The sequence below is a fragment of the Gouania willdenowi genome, chromosome 5 (assembly GCF_900634775.1).
Source record: "Gouania willdenowi chromosome 5, fGouWil2.1, whole genome shotgun sequence".
Taxonomy (NCBI): Eukaryota; Metazoa; Chordata; class Actinopteri; order Blenniiformes; family Gobiesocidae; genus Gouania; species Gouania willdenowi.
In genome coordinates, this window is record NC_041048.1 from 12,347,811 (window position 1) to 12,361,024 (window position 13,214).

The 13,214-nt window shown below is 37.9% G+C and overlaps 2 protein-coding genes across 14 annotated transcripts in view; both read right to left on the minus strand.

The window, feature by feature from the left end:
* Positions 1–2,852: 2,852 nt before the first annotated feature.
* On the minus strand, positions 2,853–11,327 carry LOC114463919 (SH3 and cysteine-rich domain-containing protein 3-like). Its single transcript, XM_028447817.1, has 13 exons — positions 10,321–11,327; positions 9,921–9,958; positions 9,633–9,711; positions 7,982–8,138; positions 7,799–7,896; positions 7,633–7,714; positions 6,528–6,625; positions 6,098–6,161; positions 5,974–6,026; positions 5,782–5,885; positions 5,618–5,669; positions 4,198–4,335; positions 2,853–3,157 (listed from the first exon to the last, which is right to left on the minus strand). The coding sequence occupies exons 1-13, from the start codon at positions 10,558–10,560 to the stop codon at positions 3,059–3,061; spliced, it is 1,302 nt and encodes a 433-aa protein (XP_028303618.1). The 5' UTR covers positions 10,561–11,327; the 3' UTR covers positions 2,853–3,058.
* A 417-nt stretch (positions 11,328–11,744) lies between these two features.
* The window catches only part of r3hdm2 (R3H domain containing 2), a 59,593-nt gene continuing 58,123 nt past the window's right edge, over positions 11,745–13,214 (minus strand). For 9 of the 13 annotated variants that reach the window (XM_028446114.1, XM_028446122.1, XM_028446120.1 and 6 more), the window contains one exon: positions 12,505–12,875. In XM_028446114.1, coding sequence (XP_028301915.1) covers positions 12,505–12,875 — 371 coding nt within the window. Of the gene's footprint in view, positions 12,876–13,214 lie in introns of all 13 variants that reach the window. The other 4 variants (XM_028446127.1, XM_028446126.1, XM_028446119.1 and 1 more) reach the window with 2 other exon arrangements.

Here is a 13,214-nt window from a genome sequence, read left to right on the forward strand (position 1 = left end):
AATTTCTTGTACTGAAATTTTTATATTTTACTTTAACTTTTAATTGCACTGTTTTGCATTCATTCACTCATTTATACATTTTCTGAGTCTACACAAAGCAAGCAACATGTGGCCATCCATGAAATGCAGTGTTCATTTTGTCGACAATAACAAGACTATGAACATTTTTTTTTTTTTTAGTCCATGTGAACAAAAACTAAATCAAAATGTTATTTTCGTCGATTGATAAAAACTAAACTAGATAACGACAAAGAACAAAATACTATGACTAAATTTCACCTCGTCTGCACATGCTGTCGAACTACATGCAGTGCAATCTTTTTGCGACAGCGGTGCATGTTTTGTTATTGCAATTTAATAAATGAATTTATTTAATTGCATAGTTCTGACCATCAGCAGCCCTCCCTGAGGAAGGGTAAGAAAACATTTATTAAAGGGAGAATATAAAAAGAGAGGGCAGTGTTACACCTAGGTGAGGGGGAGCAAACAGGGAAGAGGGAGTCAGGGTAGGACAATGGAAAGGGTGGGGATGAGTCGACTGTTTTAAGGTGAGAGTGCAATGTGGTGTTCCACCTAACAAAACTACCTTGTTATTTGGAAGGCGGGACAAGCCTTAATTCCATCACATATAATAGTTAATAATTGGTAAAAGCTTTAAAAAAAAAAAATGCATAAACTATTGTACTTTATATGTTAGTCGACTATATCTGTAACAGATTTAGTCAACTCAAATATTATTTAGTTGAATGGACTATAACTAATGACTAAATGTTGACTACAACTTTTTTATATATACTTAATTATAAATATTATTAATTAACAAGCAAAATATCAATTTCACAGACAACCGTCATCAAAAGTACACTGCATTTTGTTGTATATATCACACAAAACAAACAAAAACAGAATGAAAATAAATATATAAATAACTAAATAGGAGAAAAATAAAAAGTGTACGTGCCTTTTTGTCACACATCCTTTAATGAACTTATGTAATTGTGAAGTCTACTTAGTCTATTTTCAGAGCAAATTTTATAAATTATCTCTAATTGTTAATGTTGTTTTTTCATCATCTAAAGTTTGCTCTACCGTTCTAAACCAAAGATTTATTTTTGGGTGAGATTTGTTGTTTCCATGTCCTTGTCACCTGCTTCATGGCTGCAACACACAAAACTCTAAAAAGTGGAATATTCGCCTCGTTTATTATTAATAGTACATGCATTCTTAAAAAAGTGTTCCAATTCCAGGTTTTGATTTAGTTCAAAGATACAGTATCTGTTGACTACAACTAAGTTACTTTAACTATAACCAAATCAAAATTTGCTATAAAGATTATCACTGATTATATGTATCCACTGGTTTTGTTTGAGGGATTTAGGGAAGGATGTTTGGCATGTTCTGACAATAACACGTCTCCATTCTGGAAAAAAGAAAAAACTGATTACTGAAGGACAATCAAAGGACACACACACACACACACACACAATAATAATAACTAACACATATAAACACAGTCACTTATACAGACTTTTCAGACCAGTCTGCAGAAAAACAATCAAAATCAGGAGCCATTTATATATACAGTACTATAAATAAGAGCAACTAATGGTAAATATTCTCCTAAAAATCAAACAACGTTGACTTTTCACTTATTTCAGTAATAATGGGATATCAGAGTTGGTACAAACACATTGTCGTCATCTTCGGTTGCTTTTTTTTATTTCATAAAAGCAACCTTCGGCAGATTTAGCACTAAAATAAAATAATTACAATTACTGGTAGATAGGGATGTAACGATTCACTCAACTCCCGATACGATTCGATTAACAATGCTGGGTTCACGATACGATTCTCTCGCGATTTATTCTACAAAATGGGACAGTGGAAAAATATTCCTTTATTTTTTTTTTTTGAAAAAAAACTAGAAAATACTGTATTATTGTCCTTTTATTTTTCATTGTCAAAAGAATGATAAACTATTCAAAACAATGCAATTTAACTAAAAATAAATTCTGAATTAAAATAATAAAGGAGTAATACAAATGAAGAAGCCTATTCATTTAAATTATGGCTCTACAGTAAACTATGCAAAACTGCAGAATAGTATTTTGTGCCTTAACAATTGGACTTTAAAAAAAAAAAAAAAAAAAAAGTCATTGCACTGTATTTACATCAGATATTTGTTTGGACCAGCAGAGGGCGCTGGTAACCCAGTGGTCGGTTGGCATGCAGATATTCTAGCAGTGAAGAAGAGATGCTATGCGCTAGCAGACAGAGCTAATAGAAAAACGTGACTTTTACAGATATTCACGTAATATTACAGATATTCTTTCATTGCTAAAGGGGTAAGGAATCATTTATGAACATGTTTAAGAATAGTAGGCGATTACACCCGACGCCTACGCTTAAAAAAAGTACTGCAAATCAATTTTCAGAGTATCGATATGAACCGTGATACCTATGAATCGGTTTTTAACTGCCTTACGATTAATCGTTACATACCTACTGGTAAATAAAACAAAGATACGCCAAGCAGACCACTAGGTGGTGGTACAGCTCAGCAGTGCCCCCCCAAACCACAGTATGATTGTTTTTACATCTGAGCCCCTATCATAGTGAAGGAGAACATTTTAGTGTGAATAAGCTTGATTCTATGCTGGCTTGAGTGAACCCTGCATTATGTCTGATGTGAGTTTTGAGACACACTAGCAGACCACCGTAAAGGTATAGAAGAGAAATAAGCAAGTACAGAATGGTTTTACATGCCGGCGTCAAGTCAGTGGGACGTTAATGGTGCGGTTGGAAGAGTCGACACACGTGTATTATTAACACATTCAATCAAAAAGTCTTGGTAAGCTACAAAGTCATCTTTATTTAAAAGTCAAACGTGGAAAAACAGTTTCGTCTTTTTCTTAGAAACATTCCAACATTTATATTCATCTGTGACACAGTAGAGAACATTATGAGAACATTACAACGGTGCGTTCAGCAGTGACAAACTCGTAGTTATTGAACTATTTAGTTCAGTTATTGCTTTCATATTTAGGATGAACATTTTTCAGATCTCCTGCAGCAGATTCTCTGGGAAGAAGCCGAGCTTTCGCCCTGTGCTGACCTTCAGGTAACCTTTCACCTCCTCACCCTTCTTCACCACAATCTGAGGAAACACACAAACAGTGCAGAGACTCCTTTGTGGGATCAGGATTCATTTCTTTACAATTGATACACTCGTCTAATCAAACAAGGCAAACTACAGTGTTCTTTGGCTCGTTTATCATCGCCTCAGATTACAAATCTTGCAGATTTTGCAGGAAGTCGGTCATACCAAAGTTAGATTAAAACAGGCGAGTCATAGTTTGAGGTATAGGTTCACATTTTCTGATAAAAACAAGCCCATGCCAGTAACTGTGCAGCATACGTCTCTTCATGTCCCAATGACACGGGTTTTCCTGGGATTTAACATCTCTGCACAGTTTGTATAATCAACATGTCACCACAACTATCTTTAGCAGTACTTTCCTTTGTGTGCATGTGATCTGAATGTTCCTCAATGCATGTTTGACAGATTACTCATGACTGTAACACAGCAAACTTGTCTATCGAGAGTATATTTCTGAGGCACCTGCTCTGAAAGAGCTTTTTAATGCGACACGTGAGGTACAGTATGTGTAGCCTACACCTCTGAGCCAATGAGGATCAAATGCAGCAGCTGAACACATTTTTAATGATAAGTCTGGCATTAGCGTTATCCCTCCATTCATTTCATAACTTCAAAGCTGAAAAATTAAACTACTCGTGTTCTTCTTTATTTGTTTGGTCAAGGTTCATCTTATTTATGCTAATAACTGAAGAAAGTGTATATTTGTACGGTTGCCGTACGGACAATCCCCGGTGCTATTGGTACAGTTAACGAAGTACACGTATGGAGCATCTTAGGGTTAGGGTTAGGTTATAACCCTATATGGCAACAATTTTTAGGGTTAGGTTTAGTCTTAGTCACGTGACTTAAACTGGCCAAATAGGGTTAGGGTTAGGGTTAGGGTTACGAATAAAATGTCGATATATTGATTACGGCAGTGGCAACCGTACGGATAGCCACTGTCATAACTAAACAAATACCAGGAAGTAGGAAGCACTGATCTCAACGTGTCACTGACCTATTTATCGTGTTGGGTAGGTGTGTGAACACATGCTAACCTGGTCTTTTTTTAGAGTGATTTGGCCCATCTCTCGGTTACCAACAAATGAACGGGTCACCTTGTAGACACTCTCTCCTGATCGCACTCGGATGATGTAACTGGCTGGTATGAAGCCGCTTCTCTCGCCGCTTTTCCCCTGAAGGAACAAATTCTTTAAGAGTGGGGAACCAACAACCCATAGGCTCTAATTGGAATCATTTAGATCAGGGGTTCTCAACTTTGGGGTCGAGACCAATTTCAATGTCTTTTCTGCACTTTTTATTCCCCACTTTCAAGACATTTTCACCACTTTTCCTGCCCAATGTTGACCCATTATTGTTACTTTTAAGCTCTTTTCACCATATTTCATCCTTATTTTTTGCCAATTTAACTGCATTCACAATTTGTCAGGCCCATTATTTACCATTTGAAACTTATTGTTCCAATATTGACACTGAACACCTTTTTTAACCACTTTTTCTGTCAGTTTGTGGCCACTCGATTTTTGCAACTTTTAACCAATTTCTGTGGTTTTTAAAATCCCATTTCACCATCTTTTCCACCATTTTTGGTCACTTTTAACCCATTTTATTTCTGAATAAAACAAAGATTTACATCTATAAGATGACTATATACTATGCCCAAAAAATAGGAAAAACTTCCTGGACAACAATGGATATTATTCAGATAAATGAATAAATGTGTTTAACACAGATTCATACAATGAACCATCATTTTACTGACTTTATGGATGGGCCCGAAAAAGCTCTTCCCTTTATTCCTCCAGATGGCCCTGTCTCCCCATGACTGTTCTTCATTGTTTATGTCTGTTCAACCAGTGCCCGTCTCTGGCACCTTTATTTTGGGGTTCGGGGGCAGAAAAGGTTGAGAACCACTAACTTAGATCAGCTGAACTCTCCACTACTAAGTTACAATCCAAGTCATGATAAATGTTCTTAAACGTATTTAATAAAGCAGTGTTCCAGTTTGAATGTTACAATAATGCATCATTAGAAAACAAGAGCACTCCAAGAGTGCAAACCTATGGCTAAAAAATTACCCTGATTTTGCTTTTTGTTTGAGTTGTAAACAATGGTTATGAGCTTATTAAATATTTTTATTTAAAAAATAAAAAAATTGAATTACCACCTATAGTGAAAGGTGTAGATGTCAGTACTCAAACGCATCAATTAAACCAGTTCAAAATAAAACAAAAAGGTATTTTTCTTTTCTTCTTTTCTGCGAAGAAAAATGATTATGAAAACAAATCCCAAACCTGTAAATTATGTATTATGTATGTAAATATGTACTAGTTTATTTGTGTAAACATATGTGAAGATATGTGCCATCTATTTTCATCAGTTTATCTTTTTATAAAATCTTTTTTAAGCAGCTGCATGATGTCAATCAATTCAGAAGAAAAAAAACAGTAGACTCACCCTCCACCACTCCTCGTTGGAATCATCGATTACTGTGATCCGGTCACCAGCTCTGGGCGACATAAAGCCCCCCAAAAAGTGCATGTAAAACCAGAGAAGAACATGAGTGAAGCAGAAAGGGAGCAAGAAAAGGAAGCAAGAGAAATGTAAGGGTAGAAGTTAACTGAACATCCAGATCGTCCTTCTCCGTGGCTTTGAAGCGATACAGAGCCAGATAATAATGAGACTGACTGAAGACTCCAATCCTCCCTGGCTGAGGCTTTTTACACTGAAAGTACAACACACAAACTCATCCTACATTTATACAGTGTTAGGTTCACAGTGTTTACTGTTAAAACACCTTTTTGTGTGCCTACCTTCTCATCAGCAGGAGCTTTGTCTCCCTTTTTCTCTCCCTCTCTGTTTGTCACTTACAAAAATACACAAATTTTGTGTCCATCTTTGTGTAATTTTTGTGCAACATCGTCAGTAAACCCTTACCTTCTCCGACTCCATCTTCCTCCTTCGGTTGGGACTCATCTTCCTCCATCATAATCATCGTCATCTAAATAATAGGAACACAGATTACAGTGGCTTTGAAAGGTAAACATACCACTTCAACTTTTGCACATTTTCTCACATTAACACCACGGATGTAAAAGTATTTGACTGGGATTTCATCATAGAATAAAATAAAATGAACAGAAAAGTGTGGCATGCAAAAGTATTCAGCCACCTTTACACTGATCCCCCCCCCCCTCAATAACAAAAGGCAAGAGCTTAATCCAGAAGAAAGTCTCTGGCTAGATGTAAAAATTGCTTTGTTATTCATAGATACTCTCCATCCAATCTGACTGAGGTGGAGCTATTTTGAAAAGAAGAATGGACAGCTCTTAGCACAAATCTCAGGCTAAAATCATATTTTACTCACATTCTTCTTCTCCTCCGAGCCTTTTTTACGCTCCTTGTTGGCCATCATCACTCCTACTCGTAGCGTCTCAAACACGGGGTCAGTGCGGTTTGACTGTGCTGCCAAACAACCAGCATTTACCAATCAAAGGAAGCACAGCAGTCAATAATGGAATATGACAGAATGAATGGGCTGTGTGACAGATCCACTTACTTATGGTCAATAAAGGTCCCTTAGATGCATGAATTTGGGCAGTGGGACAATCTTGCATATGAAAAGCACTACAACTCTCTCTTGATTGGCTGAATGATCCAACCATAGACATACACATATCTGCTGAAAAGCTTACACACCCTACATATTCCCTGTGCTGCTCAGAAGCTGATAATATCATTTCCTGAAACCAATACATTTACGCAGAAGCCTTGTTATTGAGCTTTAAAGCAGTGATTCTCAAACTGGGGTTCGAGGACGCCCAGGGATCCTCGAGCCGTAGCTTGGGGGTCTATGAAATAATCAAATTTTAAAAACAAACTTTATTTATGTTGTATCATTACAAAAGGGTTAGTGGACCAATGCACCAATAAAACAAACATACTTTATTTATTTATAATATATGAATACTGGTCATGAAGCACAAGTGGTATCATTATGAAGTGTGATGATGTCTCAATAAATATAAAAATGAGCAAAAAATGATTTATTAAGTTTTCAAACAAATGTGTACATATTTTGTTTATTTGTTATACATTAAATACTATTGCTGTATACACAAAGCACAAGTTCATTTCTAAGACAAATATGCTAAATATTTCAGTTGAAACATTTGGAGAATAGGTCATTCCTATGGCATGTAGGAGAACAAATGGCAGTAAATTGTGTTCAAATGACATGAAGATTATGGGTTATTTAAAAAAAAAAAAAAAAAAAAAAATCCTATGAAGAATGCCGAGATCCAAAAAGTTTGAGAACCCCTGGTGTAAAGTAAGAAATAAGCTCCATAGAAACAGGATGTAAGGCTTGTTTTAGCTGAAAGTGTAAAAGCATCTCCAAAGTGATGTAAATATAAACGACTCAAGGATGATTAGTATTTAGATTGGTATGACCATTTGTTGTTTGGACTCACAGAAAGGCAGCAGCTGGGAGACTGTGGCATTCTGCTGACTGCTGTACAGAGGAGAGCTGTAGGCTCTTCTGAAGCCTGGAGGCTACGAGAGGAGAGGAGAAAAGATTCTGTTTGGAATCAAAGGGTTGACATTTCTAACCAAAGCCATGTCTATTCTGTATCTTACAATCTTGCCAAAGCATCTCTGAAACTCCACGTAGGACTGACATTGGTGGTGGATGCTGGTCTTGCAGTCCTTGCACCGCAGTGCAAACCTATTGTTCACTGAAAAGGAGAAAACTCTGCTGTTCTGTGCCGCTTCTTTTTCCGTGCACCTTTCAGTCTTACAATGACATGCCAAATCACGTACAAACAATCATGCGGGCACAGGCGTCACAAAATTTCAGTTTCTTGCAATAATGGTCCTTGAACTTGTGAGGTTTGGCATTGGCAGGTTTGAGCAGCTCTGGAGGAGGAAGTTCCACTTTTTCTTCTTCTTCCACCTCCTCATCGTAGATAAAATAGACCTGCCAACAGCAGAGGAGGAGAAGTGCAGTGTGCATTACTGAGGGCAAAGAAACTTGAACATGAACAGACCACCAACCTTAGACTGAGACTAAGCACACATTGTAGTATTCCCAACTTTATCACAGGGAGCAGATATTTACTCACCATCAGAGCTTTTACTCCATATGTCATGATTAACCCCATCCCACTGACCAAAACCAGTCAAAGCAGATGGCTGCCACCTCTGAGCCTGGTTCTGCTGGAGATTTCTTCCCCTTAAAAAGGGAGTTTTACTGTAGCTGATGCATCTTTATGTGGATTTGTTGTTTTTTTTTTTTTTCTTCTTCTTAAGAATTTCATATTTTGATAGCACTTCGAGATGACTATTGTTGTAATTTGCGCTATATAAATAAAGCTCAGCTGAATCAATGATGACCAAATATCCTTTGTGTGCATTAGTTTCAATATGTGATATAATTAGTTAGAGGCGCTTTAAGTTTTAGCATTTTCAAAAAGTTAGTCTTAATAATTGAATGTTTTCATATTCAGTTTGAAGCTTGATACGCTCATAGAGATTAAGAGTGAAATACATTTTAATTGAATAAATAAACCAATGATCTTTTGTCCTTTTTACTTTTTGTACTGATCCCACAACCCTGAGGCCATTTATTTTATTGTAGTTGGTTTAAAAAATTTTCAGATGAAAATCCCATGTCGGTGGTCAAAATAAAAATAAAATTAGTGTTTGTGATTTTTTATTTTTTTTAATTGTTTTTGCTCCATAGTCATCATTGTTTACAAAAATCTGATTAAAGGTTGAACTATGTTAATAATCAAAGGTGGGGGGTTTTTTTTTTTTTGGGGGGGGGGGAGTTCTGTTCTTGGTTCAGTTACTTAAACAACAGTATATGATCACCTATTATGGTTTGGTCAATTTTCCTTGGTATTATATTACCACCTCTCACAGCCTCCTTCAATTTAGCAGCCTAATACATTTCTATTATTACACAAATTTCTGTCAAATAAACCAAAGTGTCTCACACTAACGCTTACTGGCAAGGTAACTTCTTCTTCGTATATTGATTACAACTTATTTTGGTTTGACTGACACTTTTTGGCTGTCCCATAAACATCACAGGTAGAAGAAACAAAGAGGACTTTTACCCCAGAAAAAAATCAACACTTACTGCAAGGATGACGTCTCTCCCTCTATTGATACACAGCGTGGTCCACGAAAGTGGTAGTTAAAGTAATAATTATTGAATTAAATAAGAATTTAAGTATTTAATTCCATAATGTTTTATGTTATACACTACTATATCTGTGTGGATTTCTCTGTGTTTGTTTGGCATGTTCAATACCCAGCCGACTAATTTCTGCCTCCCAGGTTGGATGGTGGAACCCTAAAACTAAATACTGTACATTGATTGATTATATATATAAATAAATGTGCAAACATGAATCAACATATACGTTACAGCGTGTCTTTAAGTCCCTGATATTAGTCGCCTCACCGTGTTGTCCTCTTCTTTCACCACGTTATCGGGGAGAGGTGGGTTGTCATGAATATCCACAGAGTCCTTGTCATCCAACCTGTCATCAGAGAAGCAAATGTTGGATGTGAAAGACAAACTGCAGCCTCCTCCCTCGTGTTTGAGTTTTTTCTATTAGAGTATATCCTTCAGCTGTTGATGGGAACTCCATACTGAGAGTTAGGCTCAATAGGCTCCAGTAAATGAGGGAACATTTCTGTGACATGGGAAAGAAGCAAGTGAAGAGTTTAAGGGTCGGACTGAACTCACGAGTCATACTGTGCCATGGTGTTTGCTGGCGCTGGTTCCTGTAAACACAAAGTAGATGAGCATCAATGCTGTATTTGTAGTTTTTTGTGGTGAACCTGCATCTAGCAGCTCATTTCTGATTGGTTTAAACATTCAATATCCCCTCAACTTTCCCAAAAGATCTTTTCTGAAAGGGCAACTAGATGTTGGTCACGTTCAAACAGGACTTACAGTATATATAATCAACTTCAAAATAAAAGGCTGCAATATGTAGGCCTATGAAGGCTCCACAGCTCTCTAGCTGCCCCGTTAGAAACAAAAAAAAAAAAAAAAAAACACATTCAGAAATTCAAAGATTAGGTCACGGACCGGATGAAAAGAGTGAGTTTGTGTGTGTGAGAGAGAAAAAAACCCTACAGACCTTGGCAGTTGAATCCCAGTTCTTCTCGTGGTCACTAAACTCTGTTCTTACAGCGTCAAACCAAGCTTTCTGCTTGACTTCGAACAGGTGGAGGAAATGGCTGAGTAATGCAAACAGGCCCAGCCCAGATTCTGTGTATGGGTGAGTGTGACTATGTGACTGCTGGGGACAGCTGAGCTCTTCACGGTCCCAGCATTGGTCGGTGTAGTAAAACGTTTCTAGATTAGCCACTGGTTTCATAAAACGCAAAGAAACAAAGTTATTAGTAGTAATTTATCTGATTCAGAAAAAAGTTTGACTACTCAAATGGAAGATTAACTGAATTGTAGCTATATCTTTGTGCACAACCTCCTGTTTAGAACCTGAACGTCCCCTTAGGGAAGGTTTTACCAGATACTAGGTAAGAAGTAAGACACTATAAATGGCTAGCATAGAAGAGTTTGCGTGTTCTTCCTATGCTTGTATCATGGGTTCCTTCTGGGTACTCATTGTTGTACACAACAGCAAAAGTTTGAGACTAAGGATGAAGATATTCCTCCAAATGTCTGAATACAAGCCATGCATTTACTCTTCTGTCCACAGGTGTAGAAAAACAAATATCTTGTCGGAAATCTCGGTCAGTGTTAATTTTGCTGTCAACTAAAAATGTTTGTAGACATTTTTTCAAGTGAAAATAACTAATTTTAGAAATGACATATGAACAAAAACTAGTGATACTTTTGTTAACTCGTAAAAACAAAACTTTAACATTTATACAAGACTAAATCCAATCAGAACTACTTTTGTTGCGTGGAAGGTGGGACAAGCCGGGAGAGTGATCCAATGGGAAGTAGGATGATTGTGTTTTGCGGACGTAAATGTACAAACATTAATACTATCCCATATCAGGTTGATTAACAGTAAATTAATCTGTTAAAAAAAAAAAAGCATAAACTAATGCTTTATATTTTAGTCAACGACTGCACATCCAACACTTTTAGCATATACACACATGCTGTATATACACCAAAACATGGAACAGAACTCTGAAGTGTGACCTTCAGATTCATGGGTTAAAAAAAAAAAAAACATAACACGAATAAATGTTTTGATTAGATTTTTTTTTTCTCAATTTTTATATTTTTAAAAACAAAAATAACATTAAATAAAATTTACAGTAGACATGTGCAATCATTGTGCACTTTTAACTACTTCTGATACGTTCTGCACAGTTGTCAACAAAAAAACGCAAACACAATGATGGGGCGTTGGGGGTGGGTGGAGCTGGGGGAGGCGGGGCCAGTAGTGGGAGAAAGGAAGAGGAACAAAGGAAGTGAGGTAGAGGAAACAGATGAGGGGCAAAAGGAGCTGGGATGGGGGAAGGGGGGCGGAGAAAAAGGATAAAGGCCTAAACTTTGTCACTCGGGGAAAGAAAGAAAAATCACTGAATATATAGATTTCTTTTATTCCTTACATCACTTATATAAATATATTGAAAACGAAAAAGAAGAGAAAAAAAACTGAGAGAAAACAGCGCAATACAGAAACCCACAACAGCAGTAAGGCAAACAGAAAGCAAGAGAGGAGAGAGAGAGAGCGAGAGAGCAGTGACTTAAGTACATGAGAGAGAGATAGAGGGAAGCGAGAATGTGGCAAGAAAAAGGGTGAGCAGCAGGGGGCAGCAGAGAGTGCACAGCAGCACATGAAAAATGTCTAAATGTGGGAGATCAAGTGACGACTGGCAGCAGTGAGTGGGTGAGGATGAGAGCGCTGGCAGAGAGCGGAGGAGGGGGAGGGGCAGTAGACGGAGGAGGGGGGGAAAGGGTTCGACTGAAGTCCAGTGTGTTCTTGGTATGTGCTACGTGACCCTGTTGCCTGCGCTCTGTGTGTGTTCTCATAATGATGGCTGCACACTTTCCACGGCAACAGTGAAACACATGCTCACGTGTCTTGTGTGCTCTTCTGCTATATAAATACAAAACAAAAACAAGGAATAAAAACAACAAATTTCTTTTTTTTGGAAACAAACACCGGCCACCGTATAATTCGCACCATCTTCCCTTTTTATACATTTGACACATGAATTACCTCAAGTTTTCTGTTTTGTTTTTAAATTGTACACCAAGCGCAGCCCCAACCCTCTCCTCAATCCTTTTCTGCATGTCCAGAGTCTCTGACTTTCTTTCCTGCATCCACTCGTTTCTCTCACTGTGAACTGGAACGTTCCAGAACACGTAGGTCATAGTTCTTTTTGGCGGCCCGCAGTTTGAAGAGGCTTGCCCCACTGTTGTTCAGTTTGAAGGAAGCACTCTGTGCAGCCATGGTGGTGGGGAACACTGCCACCACTGTGTAGAGGTGAGCTGGGTCGTTGTCACATTTCATTCCCCCGCCTCCCATCATCGCAGGACCAGAAGGCCCCGCGACAGAGCAGGGGCCACAGCCACCTCGGACCCCCTGGGGCTCCTTCAGCCACTGGATTTTGGCACCACACAACGACAGCTGATTGAAAAGTTTTTCTGCCTCTGGGCGTGAAATGCCCTCTGGCAGGTCCGTTACCTCCAGGACTCGACTCACCACTGAAGGAAAAAACAAGGAGACCAAATACGGTAAATCATCTTAATGCATGAAGCACCTGCTTCAAAGAATCATAAGTGTATTTGTAACCCCCGAAGACCGGCAGATGTGTGGAAAAAAAAGGTTCATTTTGGAAGAAAGCATGAACATTTGTACAATGGGGTTTTTGAGTATGCTGAATCCATTTTTAATTGGGTCCACGCTGGAAAACCAACGGTTCCCACTCAAAATCAAGAAATCCAATATGGCCGCCATCCTTATTGCAAATTTCAATCTTGCCATAACTTCAGTTCTGTTTGATGTAGAAGCTCATCAGCAGATCTTGTTTCTACATCTAACAC

Excerpts from the sequence above, each read along its gene's own strand:
- LOC114463919 (XM_028447817.1), bottom strand. The coding sequence starts at position 10,560 with ATGAAACCAGTGGCTAATCTAGAAACGTTTTACTACACCGACCAATGC. Across the intron at positions 8,139-9,632 it reads TGAAAGAAGAGGACAACACG|GTCTATTTTATCTACGATGA; the intron begins GTGAGGCGACTA and ends TGCTGTTGGCAG. Across the intron at positions 5,886-5,973 it reads AAGCTCCTGCTGATGAGAAG|TGTAAAAAGCCTCAGCCAGG; the intron begins GTAGGCACACAA and ends TTGTACTTTCAG.